Source organism: Anas platyrhynchos, chromosome Z, assembly GCF_047663525.1.
Source record: "Anas platyrhynchos isolate ZD024472 breed Pekin duck chromosome Z, IASCAAS_PekinDuck_T2T, whole genome shotgun sequence".
In the NCBI taxonomy this organism is placed as follows: domain Eukaryota; kingdom Metazoa; phylum Chordata; class Aves; order Anseriformes; family Anatidae; genus Anas; species Anas platyrhynchos.
Window position 1 is genome coordinate 46,697,523 of NC_092621.1, and position 27,382 is coordinate 46,724,904.

Genomic DNA, 27,382 nt, shown 5'->3' on the forward strand with positions numbered 1-27,382 from the left:
CTCCTACTTCCTGGTGGGATGGGAGAACTTTTAACTTATGTGTAGCATCTGCCTTGCGGGATAAAAAAAACTTTATTACTTGTGTTGTGGCAGGATTGTGAGTCTGTCTCAGGGAGGGTAGAGTATGCTTCCACCAGTCAATTTCCCTCTCTGACTCCCTGCTCCTTAATCTACTCACCTCCCCCTGAAGCTCCACCAACAGGCTGAGCAATTCTGGCTGGGCACATCTTCCACAGGCATATCCACTGCTGCTGCTGTCAGACACCGACAGAAGACTCGGGCACACCCTGCAGCCCAAGACATGGCTAGGTGTTTTCCCCGAGATCTCTGTCTGGGTAGCCACATCAGTGACTGTGGCTGGAGAGGCTGCAAGAGATGGGAAGGCCATAGTTTTCTGCCTGATGGATACCATGGCCGGGCTCTTCACTAGCAGATTACAACCACAATTGGGAAATACTGTTGGAAAAGAGTGGTGAAGTCTCCCTCCCCACTTAACCAGCCTGTGTGAACCGCTGCGCAAACTGCTGTGCCATGCCCTGACTGACACACCACAGCTTTTTTGCCCATCTTGATCACTCATGCTCCCTAGGGGCTGCCTTTGTATGGCCGGAGAGGGGGCACTGCTGGCTCCTCCCATGCCTTGTGAGGGCTGCCAGGCCCTGGTGGCTCCCTTGGCTGCCTCAACTGGCCTTGATGCTGGAAAAAAAAAAAACTCTGCCTGCCTCGATCCCCCACTCCACTGCAGAACACGTCTGACCAGGAGTCAATCGCCTCGGTGATCCTGATTTATATGGCCCACTGCTGATGCTGCTGGCTTTGCCCATGCCTCATCAGCCTCCCTCCTGAGGGCTGCCGAATTGAGTATGCAGAGATTTTTGTCAAAGAAAACGACTGTTACAATAGTTAACCTATAATGAGAAGATACCTAGTAACTGTAATGGCGTTAGTCTTTCAAAAGTATCTTTAGTACTTAACTTTAAAGGCCAAATGGCTTCTATATCATGAAAGATAAACTCCTTAAAGGTGTAAGATAGCAAGTAAGGCATACATCAGTAAACTGTAAATGAGGAGACTGAGGCCAAGATACAGTACATGGGTAAAGAACAGGATTGCCACAACTCATTTTAAAACATTTCCTATTAAGCAAAGAATTAAAGATATATTTAGCAGCCAAAGAGGTGAGAGAGGTTCAACCCACTCAACTTCAGAATATTTAAATTTCACAGAATCACAGAATCACAGAATTTCTAGGTTGGAAGAGACCCCACAATCATCGAGTCCAACCTCCGACCTAACACTAACAGTCCCCACTAAACCATATCCCTAAGCTCTACATCTAAATGTCTTTTAAAGACTTCCAGGGATGATGACTCCACCACTTCCCTGGGCAGCCTGTTCCAATGTCTAACAACCTTTTCGGTAAAGAAGTTCTTCCTAACATCCAATCTAAAACGCCCCTGGTGCAACTTAAGCCCATTCCCCCTCATCCTGTCACCAGGAATGTGGGAGAACAGATCAACCTCCACCTTGCTACAGCCTCCTTTAAGGCACCTGTAGAGAGTGATAAGGTTGCCCCTGAGCCTCCTTTTCTCCAGGCTGAACAAACTCAGCTCCCTCAGCCGCTCCTCGTAGGACTTGTTCTCCAGGTCCCTCACCAGCTTCGTCGCCCTTCTCTGGACCCGCTCAAGCACCTCGAAGTCCTTCTTGTAGCGAGGGGCCCAAAACTGAGCACAGTACTCAAGGTGCGGCCTCACCAGAGCCGAGTACAGGGGGACGATCACTTCCCTAGCCCTGCTGGTCACACTGCTTCTTATACAAGCCAGGATGCTGTTGGCCTTCTTGGCCACCTGAGCACACTGCTGGCTCATATTCAGCCAACTATCAACCATCACTGCCAGGTCCTTCTCTGCCTGGCAGCTCTCCAACCATTCCTCTCCCAGCCTGTAGCTCTGCTTGGGGTTATTGCGCCCCAGGTGCAGGACCCAACACTTGGCCTTGTTGAACTTCATACAGTTGGCCTCAGCCCATCGGTGCAGCCTATCCAGATCCTCCTGCAGAGCCTTCCTACCCTCAAGCAGATCGACACACGCACCTAGCTTGGTGTCATCTGCAAACTTACTGAGGGTGCACTCAATCCTCTCATCCAGATCATCGATGAAGATATTAAAGAGGACCGGCCCCAGCACCAAGCCCTGCGGAACACCACTAGTGACCAACCTCCAACTGGACTTGACTCCATTTACCACGACTCTTTGGGCCCGGCTATCCAGCCAGTTTCTAACCCAAGAAAACATACAACAGTCCAAGCCAAGAGCAACCAGTTTCTTGAGGAGAATGCTGTGAGAAACGGTGTCAAAAGCCTTGCTGATGTCAAGGTTCACCACATCCACAGCCTTTCCCTCATCTACCCAGCATGTCACTTTGTCATAGAATTTAAATGAGAATTTAAATTTAAATGAGAGCAAACTGACAATGAATCATTCTGTAGCTGATAGGAGGAAAACCAAACTACTTATTTTGGACATGGTTCAATTCAAGCATTTTTAGGGTAACCATTCTTTCAACTGGACTCTCTAAAGAAAGTTTAGACTACTACATGATTTGCAAATGCTTTGAGAGTCTTTTTTGCTTCTGTTATAAAATCTTACATTGAGTGAAAAAATTGCAAGAGATAAGGATATGAAATAACCAGTGGCAGAATAAAACTATAAAGGACTTCCATCCACAAGTACCATTACAATTACATGTCACATCTGTGTTTATTTAACAAGTCCCAGTGATGACAGGAGATCCAGAACCACAAAGATAAGCCAGAAGGTGACAAAGAATGTTCACAATTAACTTTTGGAAAGAAAAAAAGTAGGGGCTATATAATTGTACAGAAAATTTGTAACATTTCTATTCAGTTTTAGAAAGATTGGGTACAAAATTTAAATCTTTGTAGGCATTGAAGGATTCTGAAGTATTTATAGCATCATGGAATCCTCAAAACTGGACATCTCCTGTATTGTTAATGAACAGTATCAGTCCAAATAGGGGAAAAAATACCTCTGGTAAGAAATCTTGCAATAAGCCAATGGCCCAATTAAAATAATAATAATAATAATAATATTTATTATAAAATGTGGGATGTTCTTGTCCGAAATGAACTTGGACACTTCGTTTAAAAAAAGTTAACATAAACAGATAGACACAGAAAATCTATAAAGGAAATAGAGATTTAAAAGTTTAATTCCAAGACTATCTCTATGTTTTCGTTTAGAAAGGTGAAAATGTATTCCCTAAAAGCAGATTTCCTAAATAAAGATATATTAAATAAATAAATAAATTAATTAATTAAATAGGGTATCCTTGAAATTGATGGTTTACATCCTTGAATTACGCATCACTGCCTGCAAGCCATATCTCCAATTTTCATTGCAGGCATAAAAATATATATTTTTATAAAGTTTCAGAACATGGAATGGCATTACTTTTCCCCTCCTGCAGATCTAAAATAGTCCTGATATCATCAGGGTAAATACTGCATCAGTATTTAACAATTCAGGGAACTTTTGTTTGCTATTTTACTGGTGGCAATATTCAAGAAATAACTATCTGCATCACTGTTTTCAGTAACAACATGGAATTTCAAAAATGCCCTCATTGAAGAGATCAAACATTTCCACCTCTCAGATTTGTTTTATCAGTCTGTCTGAAGATGGGCAAAGACAATATTGTAGCAGCATATGCTCATTTAACATTTGGAAGATTGTTTTTCTTTTCTCACTCCGCACAGCCATATGAATTAGAAACTCATTTATTTCTCTTTGTTATGAAAACACAATCTGAAGCAGAAGTATGAAGCAAATTCAAAAGGAAGTGTAATTATGCAACAAGTAAGCAACTGCATAATCTCATTATACCATAGATGGGGTTTAACAATAAAAGTGTTAAGAACATTTAGAATTGAAAGTCAACAAAATTAAAAACCATAAAATGAAATATATTTTAACATAAAGTTTAACTGCAGGAAGAAACAGCTGAAGCCAAAAGCCTTGTACAATTCAAAAATGAATCAGATCTCTTCTGTATGGATAGAAGAATAGAAGTACATGTAACTTGACATGATATAATCAGAGAACAGAGATACAAAGATTATTTCTGTAGTCCAGACTGATAATCACTGAAGATCAAGGAAAGACATAAACTGTGGTCTAAATTATCATTTAATCTGATTTGGATGTTATCTGTCTGGCTTTGAGAATCCTCCAGTCTCAGTAAGTTTCATGTGAATAAAACATGATGAGAATAGAAAGATATATTAACTACAAAGCTAAATGGGCTGCAACTTCAAATCAAGATCAGAATCCAGACTTAGTATTAGAGGACCAAAATTAAATCTATATGAAATGGTTCTTACTGTAGCTCTTAATATATGTGTTTCTTTTTTCAATTAAAAAAAAAAAAAAAGAAAAAAAAAAGTTTGATACCGTGGGATTAATATTTTTGGAAAATAAATTTGTCATGCGTAGCAAGACAAAAGAGATTTTGCAGTCTTCAGAATACATCCCCAAGATGCTAATAGAGTAATGGTAAAGCTATTTTTTTGATGTTTGTTTTTCAATGTCCCTTATCTTGTCAAAAGCTAGAATAATTTGGATATCTAATTATTTAACCATTTTCATTGTGGTTCTTAATATTCCACTGCTTTGCAATAAGTAAATAATATTCCACTACTTTCCACATACATCTGCAATAAGATATAGCATGAGTACTTTTAGTCTTCCTGAGAAACGTAGCTCTTATTATTAAGGAACATACCCACGTGCTTTCTTCTTGACGATACTGCTTCCAGTTTCGTCCACTATCACTGAACATCAGAAGGTAGCTTGTTACCCAGTCGGAGCTCCCATAACCACCTTGAGTAGCAACAGCAGTTATCTCAGCTCTTTCACCAAGATCAATCTGAAGCCATTGATATTTATTGGACACAAATGGAGACCAGCCACCAGCACCTTAAAAAGAATGAAAAAGAACAGAAGGAAGTTAACTCACTGAAATATATTTTTATAAATGAATTCAAGATATACTGTCACCCAAACAGTTCAGATACTATATAATACGTATTAAAAAAATTATTGTACACATGAAGGTTATGATAGAATGTAAGAATCTATAACTATTAAAACTCATCATTATTTTTTTTTGATTTGTATAAAATTAATTTTGTAATCAAATAAAAATCAAAATAATTCTTACTCAGTTAAGACAAGCTCTTCAAATAATAACAAAAAAACTCTGAATTCCATTTTTTCTTTTTATTTATTATTATTTTATTAGACACCACAATTTTATTTTCCTTCAACTGTCTGAGTCCCTAACATCCCTTCTAACCTAAATGATTCTGTGTTCAATGACACTTGAACATACAGATTTGTGTATGAAGAAATAAAGCACATTTGGATGACAAATTTACATTCACCTCTTAAAGTGATTAGCCAATTTATATGAAAAACAGTAAGAAAGTATGATGTCTACACATGCAGTTCTAACCAGGTGTCCTGGTTTCAGTTAGAACAGAATTAATTTTCTTCCTAGTAGAAAGGAAGTCCCAGAGAGGGAGGGGGGAGGGTGAGCGAACGGCTGGGTGGTGTTTAGTTGCCGGCCGGGTTAAACCACGACACCAGGAGACAAACTGGCTTGTGAAGATAAAATGTAACTTAAAACACACAGCTACATGTAATTCCTAAACTATTCTAAATAATCAGAAAGACATATACATATACACGTGTCTGTGAGAGAAAATAAAAAGGGGTTTTTTAGATATGTGAATGGAAAAAGGAGAACTAAAGAATACATAGGGCCGCTCCTTGATAGGGAAGGTCTTCTCACAGACGATGACACAGGCAAAGCAGAGACGCTTAACGCCTTCTTTGCCTCTGTCTTCAATGCCGATGATGGACTTCGGGACCCAGGGTGCCCTGAGCTGGAGGACCGGGACGGTGGGGATGACAAACTCCCAACCGACCCTGAACGTGTGTGGGATCTGCTACTCCACCTGGATCCCTACAAGTCCATGGGTCCGGATGGGATTCATCCCCGGGTGCTGAAAGAGCTGGCGGACGTCATCACGGAACCTCTCTCAATTATTTTTCAACGATCCTGGGAGTCTGGAGAGGTCCCGGTAGACTGGAAGCTGGCAAATGTTGTGCCGATTTTCAAGAAGGGTCAGAAAGAAGACCCTAGCAATTGCAGGCCTGTCAGTCTCACATCAGTGCCTGGTAAAATCATGGAGAAGATGGTTCTCGAATGTATTGAGGCGCACCTGGGGGACAAAGCAGTCATTGGTCCCAGCCAGCATGGGTTTGTGAAGGGCAGGTCCTGCCTAACTAACCTGATTTCCTTTTATGATAAGATCACCCGTATGGTGGACCAAGGGAAACCAGCTGATGTGATTTTTTTGGACTTCAGCAAGGCTTTTGACACGGTTTCCCATAGGATCCTACTGGACAAAATGTCCACCATACAGCTAAATAAAAACATCATACGATGGGTGAGCAATTGGCTAACGGGCAGGGCCCAAAGGGTTATGGTGAATGGGGCTGCGTCAGGCTGGCGGGCGGTCACCAGTGGGGTCCCTCAAGGCTCCATTTTAGGGCCGGTACTTTTCAATATTTTTATAAACGATCTGGATGTAGGAATAGAAGGCATTTTGAGCAAGTTTGCTGATGACACCAAACTTGGAGGAGTTGTGGACTCGAATGAGGGTGGAAAGGCCTTGCAGAGGGATCTGGATAGGTTGGAGAGCTGGGCGATCGCCAACCGCATGAAGTTCAATAAGAGCAAGTGCCGGGTCCTGCACCTGGGACGGGGAAACCCTGGCTGCACGTACAGACTGGGCGATGAGACGCTGGAGAGCAGCCTAGAAGAGAGGGATCTGGGGGTCGTGGTAGACAGCAAGTTGAATATGAGCCAGCAGTGTGCCCTGGCAGCCAGGAGGGCCAACTGTGTCCTGGGGTGCATCAAGCACGGCATCGCTAGCAGGTCGAGGGAGGTGATTGTCCCGCTCTACTCTGCGCTGGTGCGGCCTCACCTCGAGTACTGTGTGCAGTTCTGGGCACCACAGTCCTGGCTATCGGGGGAGGTCCCAGCTGACTGGCGACTAGCAAATGTGACGCCCATCTACAAGAAGGGCCGGAGGGCAGACCCGGGGAACTACAGGCCGGTCAGTTTGACCTCAGTACCAGGGAAGCTCATGGAGCAGATCCTCTTGAGAGTCATCATGCGGCACTTGAAGGGCAAGCAGGCGATCAGGCCCAGCCAGCATGGGTTTATGGAAGGCAGGTCCTGCTTGACGAACCTGATCTCCTTCTACGACAAAGTGACGCGCTGGGTGGATGAGGGAAAGGCTGTGGATGTGGTCTACCTTGACTTCAGCAAGGCTTTTGACACCGTCTCCCACAGCATTCTCCTCAAGAAACTGGCTGCTCTTGGCTTGGACTGGCGCACGCTTCGTTGGGTTAGAAACTGGCTGGATAGCCGGGCCCAAAGAGTTGTGGTGAATGGAGCCAAGTCCAGTTGGAGGCCAGTCACTAGTGGCGTCCCCCAGGGCTCGGTGCTGGGGCCGGTCCTCTTTAACATCTTCATCAATGATCTGGATGAGGGCATTGAGTGCACCCTCAGTAAGTTTGCAGATGACACCAAGCTAGGTGCGTGTGTCGATCTGCTTGAGGGTAGGAAGGCTCTGCAGGAGGATCTGGATAGGCTGCACCGATGGGCTGAGGTCAACTGTATGAAGTTCAACAAGGCCAAGTGCCGGGTCCTGCACCTGGGGCGCAATAACCCCAAGCAGAACTACAGGCTGGGAGAGGAATGGTTGGAGAGCTGCCAGGCAGAGAAGGACCTGGCAGTGATGGTGGACAGTCGGCTGAATATGAGCCAGCAGTGTGCTCAGGTGGCCAAGAAGGCCAACAGCATCCTGGCTTGTATCAGAAACAGTGTGACCAGCAGGGCTAGGGAGGTGATCGTCCCCCTGTACTCGGCTCTGGTGAGGCCGCACCTCGAGTACTGTGTTCAGTTTTGGGCCCCTCGCTACAAGAAGGACATCGAGGTGCTTGAGCGGGTCCAAAGAAGGGCGACGAAGCTGGTGAGGGACCTGGAGAGCAAGTCCTATGAGGAGCGGCTGAAGGAGCTGGGCTTGTTCAGCCTAGAGAAGAGGAGGCTCAGGGGTGACCTTATTGCTCTGTATAAGTACATGAAAGGAGGCTGTAGAGAGGTGGGGGTTGGCCTGTTCTCCCATGTGCCTGGTGACAGGACGAGGGGGAATGGGCTAAAGTTACGCCAGGGGAGTTTTAGGTTAGATGTTAGGAAGAATTTCTTTACTGAAAGGGTTGTGAGGCACTGGAACGGGCTGCCCAGGGAGGTGGTGGAGTCACCATCCCTGGAAGTCTTCAAAAGACGTTTAGATGTAGAGCTTAGGGATATGGTTTAGTGGGGACTGTTAGTGTTAGGTTAGAGGTTGGACTCGATGATCTTGAGGTCTCTTCCAACCTAGAAATTCTGTGATTCTGTGATTCTGTGTATAAAAAGGACATGAAACTGTTGGAGAGTGTCCAGAGGAGGGCTACGAAGATGGTGAAAGGCCTGGAGGGGAAGACGTACGAGGAACGGCTGAGGGCACTGGGCCTGTTCAGCCTGGAGAAGAGGAGGCAGAGGGGAGACCTCATCGCAGTCTACAACTTCCTCGTAAGGGGGTGTCGAGAGGCAGGAGACCTTTTCTCCATTAACACCAGCGACAGGACCCGCGGGAACGGAGTTAAGCTGAGGCAGGGGAAGTTTAGGCTGGACATCAGGAAGGGGTTCTTCACAGAGAGAGTGGTTGCACACTGGAACAGGCTCCCCAGGGAAGCGGTCACTGCACCGAGCCTGACTGAATTTAAGAAGAGATTGGACTGTGCACTTAGTCACATGGTCTGAACTTGGGTAGACCTGTGCGGTGTCAAGAGTTGGACTTGATGATCCTTAAGGGTCCCTTCCAACTCAGGATATTCTATGATTCTATGATTCTATGATTCTATATAGAAAAATAAATAAATAAATAAATAAAATTAAAACAGACAAACAAACAAAACACAGGGCATCAGTTCAGTTTTGTCTTGCCTTCCTTAGTTTGCCTTTATTTAATCAAATAAGGCTACTAACTCCTCTATAAATCAGACTGAAGAAAAAAAAAAAGGAAAAAAAAAAAGGACTGGTCACAAACAATCTTATAAGAGCGAATGTTTTTAAATGAATATATTTTGCATTTTTTCTGCAAGCATTTATATATGTTTAGCAGCTTGTGGGTTTTATCAGAGGATAAGGTGACAAAAAATGCTAAAAGATTCATTTCGTACACACAAACTTGGATCACCTTCAGATGTTCTTGAAATATACAAAAAAATACAGAAGAAGCAATACAAATAGTTCCCACAACAACAATAAGCACTATATTATTTGGAACACTTTTATGCTTGTATGGAGTTTGTTATGCTTAACATTTTGTAAATAAAATATCACATATGGTTTAATTTTCCTCAGAGGAAAGTCAAGTTCTCAATATTACCTCCTTAAGGAAAAAGAAATAAAAGTATACTCAGACATTGAATACAGCCATTTAACAATAAAATGGTTGGAATTCACAAGCCACAAAAAGTGAGGTTCATTCTTCAGATGAAGAAATATGTAAATTTTTTTTTTCCTTTTTTTTTTTTTTCTTTTCTCTCCAGATATTTCTGCACTAAAAGAAAACAAACAAAAAAACAAACAAACCAAAAAAAACACCCTCTCCCAAAAACAAACAAACAAACAAACAAAAAATGACCAACCAACCAACCAACCAAAAAAACACCTGTAACAGATACCCACAGGTGAAATTTAAAGGCTTTTGAGTTTTTTTCACTTTTTAAAAATTGTTTCTGCTCTTAATCTAAATTCAGATTTTGAACTTCATGTGAGATATTTTGCATTAAGTCCTTTGTCAGTTAGTCATTCCTCCCTGAGATTACGCATCAGATGCAGGAGATACCTATATCATGTATAGTATACACATAATTTTTCTGTGGTTTCTTCATGAACTGGCTGTTTCTCATGGAAAACATAACTAAGTGGAGATTTGAGTTTTGATTTCAACATAATTAGTGATATATTTATTTAGCAAACTAATTGAAAAACAGCTACAGTTAGTCTCACTAGTGACTAGAAGACCACCATTGTATCTCACCAATGTTCTTTTCCCAATACATTTAAAATACTTTTTGAAGTGATGATAGGAAAACAATTCTGAATGAATATGAGTGTAACTCAAATAACAATGTTTCTATGTGTAAATTGAAGAAATGGGCAGGAAATTAAAGTTTCAGAAAGATTCTGAAGATTCTGTCAAAACTCAGACATCTCTAACACTGAGTTCTGACACAAGCTACATTTTCCCTTAAGTGAACATATAACTGATGGCACCAAACATTTGAAGCAGAGTCACATGTCTGAAGATGGGGATCAAGAAGCAAAGAAGAGAGAAATTACATAAGATTAGCAATCAGTGAAAATGAGAACAATGTAAAAATAGTATTCTGCACTTAAAGGAAGCACAGACAAATGTATAGATTTTTTCACATTAGTCTGCTTCAATTAGAATGTGTGTGGTAGCATGTAGAAGGTGATTAGTAATTTAAATTGCATTTCTTCCTTTGTACAATTTATTTCCCAAAATCTGCACATGAGGAAAAATGATATAAAAACAGATTTAGAAGAGTCTGCCGTTAACTATTACTATTATGGGAATTAAACAAATAATTATTTATTACATTAACAACAGTGTACAACTCAGAAAACCCAGTGAAAACATACTTCATAATGCAGGCAAAGATCTTAAAACAAGATCATTTACATTCATCTATATTTTCTGTAATGCAAAGGACATCACTAGGTGAAAAAGTATTTATTCCTTTAAAATAAAATATTTGACTTTTGTTCCATGTTTATTTTCAATCTTCTGTGCTGTAATAATCCATTCCTCTCTGAGAATGATCTATTCTGTCAGTACTGTAAGGTCTGTCTGGAAATTCTCCACACTCAACAGCAACATAAGTCTATAGGGGTATTTATAGACAGCAATAAAACAATTTACCACTTTGAATTTCAAATAAATAAAATAAAATAAAATAAAATAGAATAAAGATTTCAGATGTACAGAGAGTTAATTAATATTTTTCTACACAGAGAGCTAATTAATATTTTTGATTTTATCATAAAAGTAGAGATAATAGAGATCCCATAATAAACAGATCTGAAAAAATATATTAAAAATAGTTTAGAAGTCCTCAGTGAATGTGAATCCCCTGTTTACAAGGCTGGTTGTTGGTCACCCATTCAGTAGCTCTTGATTTCTGTAAGTGTTTTCCATGTTTTTACTGATCTTTCTAGAACAGTATCTGGGCTCTGAAAGTACTAATAAGCATCAATGGCCCTGATCAGCCTTGCCCTATTTCTTGCCCACGGCATAGGACCACGACTGAGACCAAACAGCCCTTCTTAACACTGTCAGACTCCTTCAATGTTTTTTGCTTAATATCTGGAGTGAAAGAATCTCATAAAACTACTCATCACCAAATTACTTATATTATACATTACATCACTATAATTTCTAATATATTTGTTACAGCAAAACCAAGGCTGCAAAACAGAACCTGCCAGAAGTTTTATGTCTGCAAGAAGTACCACTGATATCACCAATATTTCTGAAGCAGTGCCCTCAGAGAAATTTGTCCCATTTAGCTTCTCCCCTGAATGCAGGCTCATGCAAAACTGCCATATTAAACTACTCTGAAAGATTACACTGAATTTAGGACAATCTCTAAACTATCTAGAAAAATCCCTCATCTTCCTTTCAGGTAAATTCAGTTCTTCATGAAAATGTCTTCTTTCCTATTTAGAAGTTTCCAACTCATATTGGTACCTTGAAGATTCCATTTGCACTATACCCATCTTTGCATAATCCTCCCCCCACCACAACCTTTTTTTTTTTTTTTTTTTTCTATTTGCTGCATCTGAACAGTTGTGTTGCAACCTCCACAACCTTATCTTTATATCCATACTTGTTCATCCTTTAATGACTTGCAGAGTAATCTGTCAGCATCCAGTAAGCAAGAAACGTTTGTGAAAAGACAGATCTGGAGGCTAAACATGGACTTCATGCCCATGAGTCAGGCAGTCCACATCCATAGCATATACCAAATCTGTTGGACACAACACTCAAGACAAGTCAACCTTACTTCACTATAAAATTATGCAGTAGCACTTCCAGGCAGAGCATTATCTTGCGGTACAGAGGTACCCAAAACCTCCTCATTTCTAACACTATGTCACTATGCATCCTAGTCTGTCTATGATGGAGCTAACTTTTCCTGCAGTGGCCCATGTAGTGTTGTGCTCTACACTTGTAGCTAGAACAGCATTGACATCACACCGGTGTTTTGTCTGTTGCTGAGCAGTGCTGATGCAGCATCAAGTCGAGGTGCTTGAGCAAGTTCAGAGAAGGGCAACAAAGCTGGTGAGGGGTCTGGAGAACAAGTCATGAGGAGCGGCAGAGGGAGCTGGGATTGTTCAGCCTGGAAGAGAGAAGGCTCACAGGCAACCTTATCGCACTCTAGAGGTACCTTAAAGGAGGCTGTAGCGAGATGGGGGTTGGTCTGTTCTCCCACGTGCCTGGTGACAGGACGAGAGGGACTGGGCTTAAGTTGCACCAGGGGAGGTTTAGGTTGGATATTAGGAAGAACTTCTTTACTGAGAGGATTGTTAGGCATTGGAATGGGCTGCCCAGGGAAGTGGTGGAGTCACCATCGCTGGAGGTCTTTAACAGACATTTTGATGTAGAGCTTAGGGATATGGTTTAGTGGAGGACTTGTTAGCGTTAGGTCAGAGGTTGGACTCAGTGATCTTGGAGGTCTCTTCCAACCTAGATGATTCTGTGATTCTGTGGTTCTGTGTAGATTCCCTCCAAACCCCCAGAGCCAGTTGCCTGGGGGTGGGCAAGAAGTGGGCAGCTGACTTCACCAGTGCAGCTGACCTAAACTGACCAAAGGGATATTTCATACTGTAGGATGTCACACAGCAATAAAAGGTGGAGAAAGGGAAGGAGAGGGTGGGTTCTCATTTTGAAGATGTCTGTTCTCCCAAACTGCTTGCCAGAAAGTGGCTGAAGATTTCTTATTGATTTGGTGGGAGATTTTTTTAAATTATTATTTATTTATTTATTTATTTATTGTTTTCTCTGGTGCTTCCACAAATCCTTTACTTTTTTTTTTTTCTTTTTTCTTTTCTCTCTTCCTTTTCCCTTTACTTCAATTGTCATCTCAAAATATGAGCCTTTTTTTTTTTTTTTTTTTTTTTTTTTTCTTTTCAACATACTTTCTTCTCCCCCTCTTCTTCTGAGGAGGGGCATTGAGGCAGTGATTGTTCTGAAGGTTAGCTGCCCAGCAGGATAAATCCACCACAGTTTGGTGATAATTTAGAACTTTTCAACTGGAAGGTGGCAAGGAGTAATGTTATAGTTTGTAGGAGTCCTCAGACAGACTGTGCTGAGAATGTGATTTCTAAACACCATTTGCAAGACACATTTTTGCTTGTAGACTGTAAAACATTTTTTCAGAAAGAAGTGGTGCAGCACGTTAGAAAGAAATAAACAAAACAGCAAGAAAGTCCACATTTCTGTGGGGGGTCCTTTTTTTTTTTTTTTTTTTAATCCACGAAGTAGCTTATTTCTCCTCATCATATTTCATGACATCCCCTGCAAAGAAGAAAAGAAGGCACAGATGCAAAGGCTGACGTCTGGGATAGACAGTTTGGGCTATTATAATAAAGATGTGGAAGCCATCTGTTAGTCCAGCCCAATGCTACATGAGGCTCATACAGTATAAACATGGAGCAGAAGCACTAAGATATGTCCAATGATATGTCCAATGGCCTGTGTAAAGCAATAGCCTGGCCTGTATTCAGCAGCTGTAACATGCCTTCTACAGCAGTGCATTGCTCCTGTTTACATCTTGCCTTTGTCTGTCAAATGTTCTTCAGCATCTTACCTGCTTTCCTGTTCAGCAGCCAGGACCCTGCCTGGAGGAGCCTGCAGGCTTATGGAGATAAAAACAGTTGCCAAGTCCTGCAGGAAGCATCATTACAGCATGTTAGCTCTTCAGCTACCACTTTCTAGTCTCCTTTTCAGTGCCCTATATTTGCATCAAAAGTTCACTATACTAATATCAGTATTAATGTTTATACCAAACTGTACTGGTTGGCATGATATTTTTTTGTTATCACATATGTCTATGCATGTTTGTTGCATAGAAGTTAGGGGTTAAGTGGGTATTAGAATGATAAAGTCTTGTCAGGTGTTCATTTCAAGTGGTGTGGATGTTTCTAGTGAGATCTGGGAGTTCCTGAGGAGTCTCCATGGGGATGCTGATATGCCAGTTTGCCAGTCAAGGGTGTGCTGAAAGGTATGAATACAAAAGGCTAAAGGAAGATTTATAGGAAGAACTATGTCATTCCTACACTTTCTAATTAATTGACTTTGTAATCTTCTTGTTAATTCTCTCTCTTCTTTTTACCAGTATGTTGTGGTTCCACTCGAGTGGGCAGCCGAGCTCCACCACAGCCATTCTCTCACTCCCCCTCCTCAAAGAGGAACGGGGAGAAAATACAATGAAAAGGGCTCAAAGGTTGAGATAAGGACAAGAAGATCATGCAGTAATTATTGTAATGGGCAAAACAGACTCGGCATAGGGAGATAATAAGATTTATTGTTTATTACTAACAAGCTAGAGAAGTGAGAAACAAAGGAAAGAAACCAAAAGCACCTTCCCCCCCCTTTCCCCCCATCCACCCTCTTCCACCTCCTCCCCCTGAGTGGTGCAGGGGAATAGGGGAATGGGGGTTATGGTCAGTCTACAGCACTTCTTCTCTGCCACTCCTTCTCGGTCACTCTCGTCCCCTGTGCTGTGGGGTCCCACCCATGGGATGCAGTCCCTGATGAACTGATCCGGCGTGGGCTTCCCACAGGCAGCAGCTCTTCCAGAACTGCTCCAGATATGGGTCTGTTCCACAGGGTCCATCCCTCAGGAGAAAACTGCTCCAACCTGGGTCCCCCATGGGCAGCAGCTCCTGCCAGGTCACCTGCTCCTGTGTGGGCTCCCCTCCACGGGCTACAGGGCCAGCCAGGAATCTGCTCCGACAGGGGTCTTCCACAAGCGGCAGCCTCCATCAGTGCAGGGCTACCTGCTCCACCGTGGTCTCCTGCATGGGCTGCAGTGTAGAACCCTGCTCCACCGTAGTACTCCATGGACAGCAGGGGGACATCCTGCTTCACCATGGTTCTCACCACAGGCTGCAGGGGACTTCTGCTCCAGCGCCTGGAGCACCTCTCCCCCTCCTTCTTCACTGACCTTGACGCCTGCAAGGCTGCTCCTCACTCCTCTCACTCTCCCAGATGCTGTGTGGTACAGTGTTTTTTTCCCTGTCTTAAATATGCTCTCACAGAGGTGCAAAACAACATCGCTTATTGGCTCAGCTCTGGAGAACAATGGGGCCCTTACCAAACATGGGGCAGCTTCTAGATCCTTCTCACAGAAACCACCCTTATGGCCCCCTGCTACCAAAACCTTGCCACGTAAACCCACTACACAGTGTTGCAGTTACTTCTCACTATATTTGCTAATAACCACTAATAAAGTACCTTTCTCTCTTGTGAGCTAATGACAAAGCAGAAAAATCATTTTCATGAGGGAGACAAACTGTATCTAGAAATGCTTTGTTTGTTTGTTTGTTTTGAACTTTGTCTTAAGCTGTGCTTAACATTCTGTATTTTCCAAGTTCCGTAGCAATGTTGAGATTCTTTGCGTGTGCTGGATTATTTGCCTGTGCTGTGCTAAAGATCTAAACTAAAGCCACAGAAGCATGCAATTTTCATGCTTGACTTCTGTTCAGAAGCAAGCATTACACAGTTACTTTTTGGAAGAACATGCTGACTTAAACTTGCACACCCAGATAGTAAATAACATGTTTTGTTTCTACCTAGCATGTCCATCCTTTCCTTTCCTTTCCTTTCCTTTCCTTTCCTTTCCTTTCCTTTCCTTTCCTTTCCTTTCCTTTCCTTTCCTTTCCTTTCCTTTCCTTTCCTTTCCTTTCCTTTCCTTTCCTTTCCTTTCCTTTCCTTTCCTTTCCTTTCCTTTCCTTTCCTTTCCTTTCCTTTCCTTTCCTTTCCTTTCCTTTCCTTTCCTTTCCTTTCCTTTCCTTTCCTTTCCTTTCCTTTCCTTTCCTTTCCTTTCCTTTCCTTTCCTTTCCTTTCCTTTCCTTTCCTTTCCTTTCCTTTCCTTTCCTTTCCTTTCCTTTCCTTACCTTCCTTCCCTTCCCTTCCCTTCCCTTCCCTTCCCTTCCTTCCCTTCCTTCCCTTCCCTTCCCTTCCCTTCCCTTCCCTTCCCTTCCTTCCCTTCCCTTCCCTTTCCTTCCCTTTCCTTTCCTTCCCTTTCCTTTCCTTTCCTTTCCTTTCCCTTTCCTTTCCTTTCCTTTCCTTTCCTTTCCTTTCCTTTCCTTTCCTTTCCTTTCCTTTCCTTTCCTTTCCTTTCCTTTCCTTTCCTTTCCTTTCCTTTCCTTTCCTTTCCTTTCCTTTCCTTTCCTTTCCTTTCCTTTCCTTTCCTTTCCTTTCCTTTCCTTTCCTTTCCTTTCCTTTCCTTTCCTTTCCTTTCCTTTCCTTTCCTTTCCTTTCCTTTCCTTTCCTTTCCTTTCCTTTCCTTTCCTTTCCAAGTTACTTTTATTTTGATTCTTTTTAGAAATCTGTAAAAATGTTTATATATATATATATATTTAATATTAATTCAACAAACACATCTAGCAGTCACACATTTATTTATTTATTTATTTATTCTGACCTTTTCCCTTAATTCAGAAATCTCTATTTTTCAGACTTTGGTAGCAACTTGTCAGTTTCCTTTGATGATTGACAAGTTAATGGAATATCTTTGGTTACCTGGAGATTTCAGACTACCAGAGATTAAACAGAAGTTTAAAGCTTCTATTAGTCACTTGTACATATTAACTGAAAAACAGAATCATAGAATCATAGAATCATAGAATATCCTGAGTTGGAAGGGACCCTTAAGGATCATCAAGTCCGACTCTTGACACCGCACAGGTCTACCCAAAAGTTCAGACCATGTGACTAAGTGCACAGTCCAATCTCTTCTTAAATTCAGACAGGCTCGGTGCAGTGACCACTTCCCTGGGGAGCCTGTTCCCCAAAGGGTTATGGTGAATGGGGCTGTGTCAGGCTGGCGGGCGGTCACCAGTGGGGTCCCTCAAGGCTCCGTTTTAGGGCCGGTACTTTTCAATATTTTTATAAACGATCTGGATGTAGGAATAAAAGGTATTTTGAGCAAGTTTGCTGATGACACCAAACTTGGAGGAGTTGTGGACTCGAATGAGGGTGGAAAGGCCTTGCAGAGGGATCTGGATAGGTTGGAGAGCTGGCCGATCACCAACCGCATGAAGTTCAATAAGAGCAAGTGCCGGGTCCTGCACCTGGGACAGGGAAACCCTGGCTGCACATACAGACTGGGCGATGAGACGCTGGAGAGCAGCCTAGAAGAGAGGGATCTGGGGGTCGTGGTAGACAGCAAGTTCAATATGAGCCAGCAGTGTGCCCTGGCAGCCAGGAGGGCCAACTGTGTCCTGGGGTGCATCAAGCACGGCATCGCTAGTAGGTCAAGAGAGGTGATTGTCCCGCTCTACTCTGCGCTGGTGAGGCCTCACCTCGAGTACTGTGTGCAGTTCTGGGCACCACAGTATAAAAAGGACATGAAACTGTTGGAGAGTGTCCAGAGGAGGGCTACGAAGATGGTGAAAGGCCTGGAGGGGAAGACGTACGAGGAATGGCTGAGGGCACTGGGCCTGTTCAGCCTGGAGAAGAGGAGGCTGAGGGGAGACCTCATCGCAGTCTACAACTTCCTCGTAAGGGGGTGTCGAGAGGCAGGAGACCTTTTCTCCATTAACACCATTGACAGGACCCATGGGAACGGGGTTAAGCTGAGGCAGGGGAAATTTAGGCTTGACATCAGGAGGGGGTTCTTCACAGAGAGAGTGGTTGCACACTGGAACAGGATCCCCAGACTTTCTAAGGTTTTGAATTTTTGTATGTGTTAAAGTTGATTGATTTGTGCTAGATTTAAAACTTAGCAAATCCTGCATCTTTCATGTAATATTGAAACAAATTTTGCTTTTTGAACCTTTGTTATTTCTTTATTTCTCTTACAACATTAATTTTCAATTCATCTAAATGGCAAAATAGCATTTCCTTGCATCCTTCCCCCAAGTAATGCACAATGCTTTTCTGCAGATGTCATAATGGGAGGTACTATTTATCTGAGCTATTGATTTACAATTTATTATTATTATTAGTAGTAGTATTATTATTTACTTTTCTTAGGCACCATTTAGCTACATATCAAATTATAATCCTCTAGTCTGAATCCTGGATAGACACTATTCACAGGAAAGACTTTCTTCCCTTCAAATTGCTTACATTTCTAGATTTTGATTCTTGTGCATTTCACGTATACTTCAAGTAGTATGAGATGATTTTCTTTACTTCTGGAGGTGAAATATATTTTGCCTTCCCCACTGAGCACTGATATAAATATGTCAGAATGTCAGACAATCATTAGATCCTCATTCTGATTCCTGCCTAGTAGGGCATGTAAACAAACAAATAATAAATAAATAAATAAATAAATAAATAAATAAATAAATAAATAATAAAAAGGCACATATTTTCATAATTACTTAGCTTCACAAAGATATCAATACCATTATAATTTGTACACTGAAAATGTATGTATTATATAATATATAGCAAAAATTAGCACAGCTAATAAACAGCTACTGAAGAAATAAATAAATAAGTTAATGAAAATTAAACCACATAGAATTAGCTGAGGAAAAAACACAAGATTTCAAATACATAGCAGAAAATAGCTGAGTATTTTACAGTGGATTTATGAGGTTATATCATTTAAAATTTGACCTTGCTGTCAGAGAATTTGTTGACTGATATTTAAACATTTCAACCTGGCACTCAGCAGCTATCGGGCTGTCAAGCCTCCTTGCCTGTATGAACAGTATCTCCCTAATTTTTTATCTTTCCCTATGACTACCTAAAGAAAAAAATACACTAAAAAAAAAAAGACACTACTATGTGCATTCACACCAGCTTCTTCACATGCAGTTCATTCTACCATTTAGGTAACATCAACATTTTAAATTCAGTCTATTTTTTGCATGTTTTATCATAATGACTACAAGCAATTTGTAGAAGTATTAAAACTAGCAGATTTAAACTAACACACATCATAAAGTATGCTTTCCTTTGATTAACCAAGCTGTGTATTTCCCATATGGACCATTTAACAGAAGTTTATTTTAATTTGAAGTCAATAAAGTTTCACCAGGGATAAATTTAGCTGCACATATTACAAAACAGATATTCTACATTCAAATAATTGACAACTGAGACTTCTTACACTTACAAAAGTCAAATTAAGTGTTTTACAGCATTCAAAAATACTAAAATATAAAATTGCAACATAATTCCTCAAGCTGAAAAGAAAGGTATCCTCTTTCACAAAAGAAGAGTTAAAAGCTTGAATGCTTACCTTTAAGTAAATAATAGAAGGTTTTATTCTCTAAAAGTTTTTTGGTATGACTGACAACAGGGACCAGGGTCAGAGAGAACTATCTAATAAGGGGTGATGATTAGTCCTAGGTGAGATCCCTCTTTGCACCTTTGAAGAATCACCTGAGTATCAAAAGCAGGGAAGAGGATGAATGCTGGAATATAACTTTTTCTTTGAGATCTTTCTCTTTGAGAAAACAGTTATCCTACACTTGAATAAGGCCAGCCAAGAAATAGAGCTTATACAATTAGAAACTTCCATTTATTCCACAATACTGCAGTGCAAGAAAAGTAACTAAGGAAGAACCTAAATAGCCAAGGAGCATAAATCACATCAGCAAACTGGCAAGAAACAACATGCAAAAGCTAGAAGCTGTTGCATCAGTGTTGTTCTGAATCATGTCTCAGTGGAAGAAAATGTGAAGCTAAGCATCAAAATTTTATGCCATGGACAAACTGCAGCAAATAAAACGAAGAAGAGGATGAGGAATTTCAGTGAGAAACACCGGACACAGCCTCTTGTTTGAAAGGAGGCAGAGGCTCACTGGTAGATTTGAAGCCAGCTCTGCAGTGAGTGGCCCATATTTAAAATTGCAGCACCATGTCTTTCAATCACATTTGATAGCTACATCATCTTTTGTCTTTGATCTAAGCAAAATACTGTTTTTTCCCATCAGACTATTTTCAGGATAGGAAAGTTTTTCTTGTACTCATGTTACCTATATTTAAAACTATCCTACTTAACTGGACCAATCCTAAGACCTAAATATCAAAAGGTGATTTGAAGCAATAAAGCTCAGTTTTCAGAAAGGGTCATAACTGCCTGAAGAAAGGTCCATATCTAGCTGGTACTAAATGAAACAATCTTTGTACCTTTGAAGTCTCATACACTTCTTATATTAAGCTGGTGAGTTTATCAGGTACATTGTGTTCAGCTAAGAAATAAGTACTATTTTATTTAGAGATCACTAAAACAAAGTTTTGAAAAAAAATGGGGAAACGAAGACTTCTATAAAGTAATTCATTTCTACATGAAAGAGACACATTACTCATTTGCAGCATGCTAAAAGCAATTATGATCTGCCACTTCACAGCTGATAAGTACTTAATGGCTTTTTTGAATTCAATATCATGTTTCAGCAATCTTACACAACAGAAACCTATAGAAACACAATTTCATAACTTCCCATAAATAATTTATTCTAATACTGTTTATATAAAATAAGTTGAATTTAGGAAACAAAGTATAAATTTATAGAATCACAGAAAGGCTTGCCTTGGAAAGGATCTTAAAGATCATCTAGTTTGAATGCCCCTATCTTGGGCAAGGATACCACCCATTAGACCAGGTTGCTTGGGGCTTCATCCAGACTGGTCTTCAATACCTCCAGGAATGGGACATATACAGCTTCTCTGGGCAAACTTTTCCAATGCCTCAACCACCCTCTGAGTGAAGAATTTTCTCCTAGTCTCTAATATAAATCTCCCCTCTTTTAGTTTAAAATCATTCCCCCATGTCTTGTCATTATCTGATTGAGCAGAATGTTGTTCTCCACCTTTTGTAGAAGCCCACTTGAAGCATCGAAAAGCTGCAGTAGGTAACCCCAGAGGTTTTTTTTTTTTTTTTTTTTTTGGATAGGTTCTCCAGCCCTCTGACTGACTTTGTGGCCCTCCTCTGGACCAGTTCTAACAGATCCACATCCTCCTAGTGCTGGAGACGTCCAACCTGGATGCAATAATCCAAGTGAGGCCTCAAAAAGACAGAATAGAGGGGGAAACAATCACCTCCCGTGTCCTGCTGGCCAGTCCTCTGTTGATGCAGCCCAGGATGCAGTTGGCCTTCTGGGCTACAAGTGCACATTGTTGGCTCATGTTGAGTTGTTGTCCACTAGAACTCATAGAATCATAGAATCATAGAATATCCTGAGTTGGAAGGGATCCTTAAGGATCATCAAGTCCAACTCTTGACACCGCACAGGTCTACCCAAGTTCAGACCATGTGACTAAGTGCACAGTCCAATCTCTTCTTAAATTCAGTCAGGCTTGGTGCAGTGACCACTTCCCTGGGGAGCCTGTTCCAGTGTGCAACCACTCTCTCTGTGAAGAACCCCTTCCTGATGTCCAGCCTAAACTTCCCCTGCCTCAGCTTAACTCCGTTCCCGCGGGTCCTGTCGCTAGTGTTAATGGAGAAAAGGTTTCCTGCCTCTCGACACCCCCTTACGAGGAAGTTGTAGACTGCGATGAGGTCTCCCCTCAGCCTCCTCTTCTCCAGGCTGAACAGGCCCAGTGCCCTCAGCCGTTCCTCGTACGTCTTCCCCTCCAGGCCTTTCACCATCTTCGTAGCCCTCCTCTGGACACTCTCCAACAGTTTCAACTCCTAAGTCTTTATCTGAATAGCTACTCATAGTTCTTCTCACAGTCTGTACTCATGTCTGGGATTGCCCTGACTCAGAAGCAGCACCTAACGCTTAATCTTGTTGAACCTCATGCAGTTCATGTGAGCCCACTTCTCAACCTTGTTGAGGTCTCTTTGGATGGTTTCCCTTCCTTCTCTTGTATCAACTGCACCACTCAGTTTGGTGTCGTCTTCAAACTTGCTGAGGATGCACACGATCCTCTGATCATGTCTATGTCACTGATAAAGATATTAAACAGTACCTGTCCCAGTACAGACCCCTGAGGAACACCTCTCATCACCTGCCTCCACTTGGACATATAGCCATTGACTACCACTCTCGGGGTGCAAGCTTTAGGCCAATTCCTTATCCACTGAGTGGTCCACCCATCAGTCCATATCTCTCCAATTTGGCGACCAGGAAGTCATGTGTGACAGTGTCAAGAGCTTTACAGAACTCCATGTAGATGACATCAGTCAGTAATCTTAAAATAATAAATAATCTTAAAACCTAACCAAAACAGAACTTCTCACTTATGAGAATACTTCATGAAATGCTTGTTTTGAGCAAAGATTGGAAAGTCCCACAAGACTGGCATCTGATTCTGAAAGCTGTAATTAACTCCCTCTGCCATCCAGAAACTATTAAAATAGTCTTTCTTTCTAAAAGTTGAGGAGTGAGAATAAACTTTCTCTGATGAGGGATTTCTAGTAACAAGCATGGAGAGAACATCTATTTATTACTTATCCAACATAAGGAAGCTGTATTTTCCCAGTACTACTTCATAGATAGCATTCAGCTATTTCTCAATGGAAATCAAAACTAGAAAATTTCAGGAACTTTTGAGCTAGGCAGAACAAGAGAAAAGCTTTATGAATGCTTCAGTCGGACAGACTCTTATCTAAGAGATGTGGACTGATCAACTACTTCAGGGACCTCAAAGGCAGAACAAACATAATTTTGTAGGAAAATCTACCATGTTTTAAGGTATTCTGAACCTGCATATCAGTGAGGAAAGCAGTTACACTCTTTAAAGACAAAAAGCAATTGCATTCATTTTTTTCAACTTTCAAAGTATTTGATATGCAAGAATCTTAAATTTCAAAACTGTGGTGGGTATATAAAATTAATATTAGGTGTTAATAATAATTTGTGACAAGTAGCAGTTGTTATGTAAGGCGAAGTTTCAGAGGTATTTTGTATCAGATTCAGTGTGATGGACAAGGGATGGGAAATGTTATTATAATTGCAAAGTTTTGTTTGCCTCCATGAAGCCAATTAGAAGAATGTAGCTAACATTTTTTTGCCCCTTTACCTTCTGTGTTGACACTAATTTCAGTGAGTGAGTGAGTTCTATTTTGCATCTCATTTTGAGAAGGCTTTGAAGACATTACTCCTCAATCGGTCATTATTTAAGTATATCCAGAGAGACATTTCTCAAAGATGTCTGACAGTTTATCAGAAGAGCAACTTATTGGCAATGATTCAAAGAGTTATCAAAACCATTATTTTTAATTCAGGTTTCTCATCACCATTATGCCATAAAGGGCTATGAGCCAGCTGTCTACATGAGGCAACATGTTTTTTATAAGTGTTGGAAAGCCCAAGTCTGAGTCAAATATTGCATAATTAATCCTATTAATTGATTAATTTATGTTATAATTTTATATTATAATTATTTCAAAGATTAATTATATTAATCTTCAAAAGTAGGCCACATCTTCATTTAAGATTTTTGAGAAATGTAATGAATTGGGTATAATACACTCCGAGACTGAGTCATTTCTGCTATGTGTTAAAAAAAGATTTATTTATTTATTTATCTATTTGTTTATTCCTGGAAGAAGACAGGTATTACAATAAATGCCTTTCAAACAGATTTCTGCTGGGAAGCAGTTCTTGTTTTTCACAATAACTCTTATGAAAAAGTATTTTGGAAAGGTGAAATTTCAGTGCAAGATTTGTATCATTCTTAACTATACTCACTCACTGAGGTGATCGGCTCTGGGGCAGACGTGTTCTGCAGTGGAGTGGGGGATTACAGCATGCAGGTGTTCCCTGTATTGTGGCCACTCAAGACAGCCTAGGGAGCCACCAGTACCTGGCAGTCCTTGCAAGGGCAGCTGACAAGGCTTGGGCAGAGCCAAGAGCTCCCACCCTCTGTCACACAAAGGGCAGGCAAACAGGGCATGGTGCAGCAGTCAGGGTGTGGTGCAGCAGTTTGAGCATCAGTTCATGCAGGAAGTGTGAACGGGGAGGGCAGGAGATGGACTGATCTCTACCTTTTATTTGGGGAGCTGCACAAAGTGGCTTTCCAGTGAGGCAACAACGGTGTCTACCTGCTGCACCTGCTGGGCAGAGACTGAAACCCAGATGAACCACCCATGGCAGACATCTCTACCCAGGGAGACCTCCCAAGGACTTCAAGAGCTTCTCAGACCCTCAGTTGGAGGGAACTGCAACATCTGGAGAAACCCCTTGGGCCTGAAGGCAAAGCTGGGGTCATGGGTGCAAGTGTGACGAGATAGACATACTCTCTGAGCAAGTTGCCAGGTTGCAAGAGGAGCTCAGCAGGCTGCAATACATCCAGGAATCTGAGCAAGAGATCAACACGTGGTATAATATGCTGGTGCAGGCTGAGCAGCAGCCCTGCCTTAAATCCTCACAAGGAGGTGATAAGGTCGCTTCTAACCTGAAACCGGAAGAACTGATAGACTCTCAAGACAGGTGAGGCTGGACACTCATTTCTGCTTGGAGCAGAGTGAGGAATTCCCCCCTTGTCCCTGAAACACCCCTAATCAACAGATATGATGCTCTGTGGCTAAAAAAAAAAGCTCTTTGGCTGGATGGCAGAGCTCAGAGGGCTGTACATAGTGGTGCAGAATCTAGTCAGAGGTCTGTAGCTACCAATGTCCCCCAGAGGTCAGTACTGGGTCCAGTGTTGTTCAACTTATTCATCAATGGCCTTGATGATGGAACAGAGTGCACCCTCAGCAAGTTTGCTGATGACACAAAGGTGGGAGAAGTGGCTTATACCCCAGAAGGCTGTGCTGCCATTTAGAGGGACTACAACAGACTTGACTGTTGGGCTGAAGGGAACCTCATGAAGTTCAACAAGGGCAAATGCAGGGTTCTACACCTAGGGAGGAATAACCCCAATCACCAGTACAGACTGGGGACAGACCTGCTGGAATTCAGTTCTGCAGAGAGGGACCTGGGAGTCCTGGTAGACAGCAGGCTGACCGTGAATCAGCAGTGTGCCCTTGTGGCCAAGAAGGCCGATGGTTTACTGGAGTGCATTCAGAAGAGTGTTGCCAGTAGGTCAAGGGAGGTGATCCTCCCCTTCTTCTCAGCCCTGGTGAGGCCATACCTGGAGTACTGTGTTCAGTTCTGGGCTCCCCACTGCAAGAGAGACATAGAACCACTGGAGCAAATTCAGAGGTGGGCTGTGAAGATGGTTAGAGGACTGGAGCACCTGTCATATGAGGACAGACTGAGAGACCAGTCCTGTTTAGTGTGGAAAAGAGAAGACTGAGGGGAGACGTCATTAATGTATATAAATATCTGAAGGGAGGGTGTTGAGATGATGGAGCCAGTCTCTTTTCAGTTGTGCCCAGAGACAGGATGAGAGGCAACAGGAACAAACTGAATCACAGGAAGTTCCATCTGAATATGAGAGTGCATTTCTTTACTAGAATAGAGCCATACTATTTTCACTTTTGTCCAGTGCTAGAATAAAAAGCATATACCACAAGATGCTCTGTATAAACATCGGAAATCACTTTACTCTGAGAGTGACAGAGCACTTGAACAGGTTGCCCAGAGAGGTTGTGAAGTCTCCTTCTCTGAAGATATTCAAAACCTGCCTGGATGTCATCCTGTACAGTGTTCAAGATGATCCTGCTAGGCAGGGTGATTGGACTAGATGACTTTCAGAGGTCCCTTTCAACCGGAGACATTCTGTAATTCTGTGATTCTGTGAAATTCTTCATTGTAAGCATAGTGAAGTACTGGATGAGGTTGCCAAGAGAAGTTGTGGATGCCCCATCCCTGGAGGTGTTCAAGGCCAGACTGTAAGGGGCCTTGGCCAATCTGATCTAGTGGGTGGCATCCCTGCCTATGGCAAGGGGGGTGGAATTAGATGATCTCTAAGGTCCCTTCCAACCTAATCCATTCTATTATTCTAAGATTCTATTACCATACACTTTTACATATTATCATCAGCAAACTATATTACTTACTACAAACTATTAATTTATCTTAGCTTGCAAATACACTTCTTTTTGACAGACATTATGACGATAATCCCAGGCTGAGAATAAGACACAACTTAATTTGAGAGGTGGTTTAATTCCTAGGGAAATTCAGTCTTACAGTAATGCTGTTCTCTTCTTTCACTAGGTATAAAGGGATATTCTATTAGTAAACACTGTAGTGTGTGAAACTTCTATCATTACTTTTCATCATCAGTCTTCTGTTACTTTTATTTCAATCAGCAAAATTAATATTATTTTCATCCCATCATTCTGTTTTATTGTCTGAGGAGATTGTTTTGTTTATAGGTCGATGATGCCTAGAAATCTTGGTGGTCATGGTTATGTGGGTTATTGGGGAAGAAGAAGAAAAATCTTATTACCACCATCTCTTATTAAACTGCTGAGTTTAAGCAGAATTCTGATCTAGATCTCAATACTAGCACCTTTTTCTAATTGCATATACAATGTTGCAGTAGCAGATATAAACCAAATGGAGTAGAAATAAAAGTTACTAATACTTGCTACAACGAAACAAAAGTATAGCGCAACTAAATCTAATACACTGTTCTGCACACTTTGATAGAGTTACTCAATTTATTTCAGCGTGATGAATTACTACATGCTCTTTACCTAGAATCTGCTTTCCAGTGAATTGAAATATCTAGTTTCCTTGCTGAGTTACCCAACAAGCTACTCTGCCTTCATAACATTTAAAACTAGGACCAAGAATTAGCCAAAGTTTTCAAAAATGCCTTTGCATTGACAAAGATATCTATCATCTATCTATCTATCTATGTATCTGTCTATCTATCTATCTATCTGTCTATATATACACACACATTATATATATATACACAATATATATATATACAAACTCTTTTTTTTTTTTTTTTTCCTTTTTCTTTCCTGTTGCTTTTCTTTCATTCCCTCACATTTGAAGCATTCAGATGAATACTGTCAAATCAAATCAAACCTGGTCTCTTCTGTTGCTC

General features: G+C 41.4%; 1 protein-coding gene across 2 annotated transcripts in view; it reads right to left on the reverse strand.

The window, feature by feature from the left end:
* Nucleotides 1-27,382, reverse strand: part of CNTNAP4 (contactin associated protein family member 4) — a 231,814-nt gene that overhangs the window by 146,964 nt on the left and 57,468 nt on the right. For both annotated transcript variants that reach the window (XM_072031392.1, XM_072031391.1), the window contains exon 3: nt 4,804-4,997. In XM_072031392.1, the coding sequence (XP_071887493.1) occupies nt 4,804-4,997 (194 nt within the window). The remainder of the gene's footprint in view (nt 1-4,803; nt 4,998-27,382) is intronic.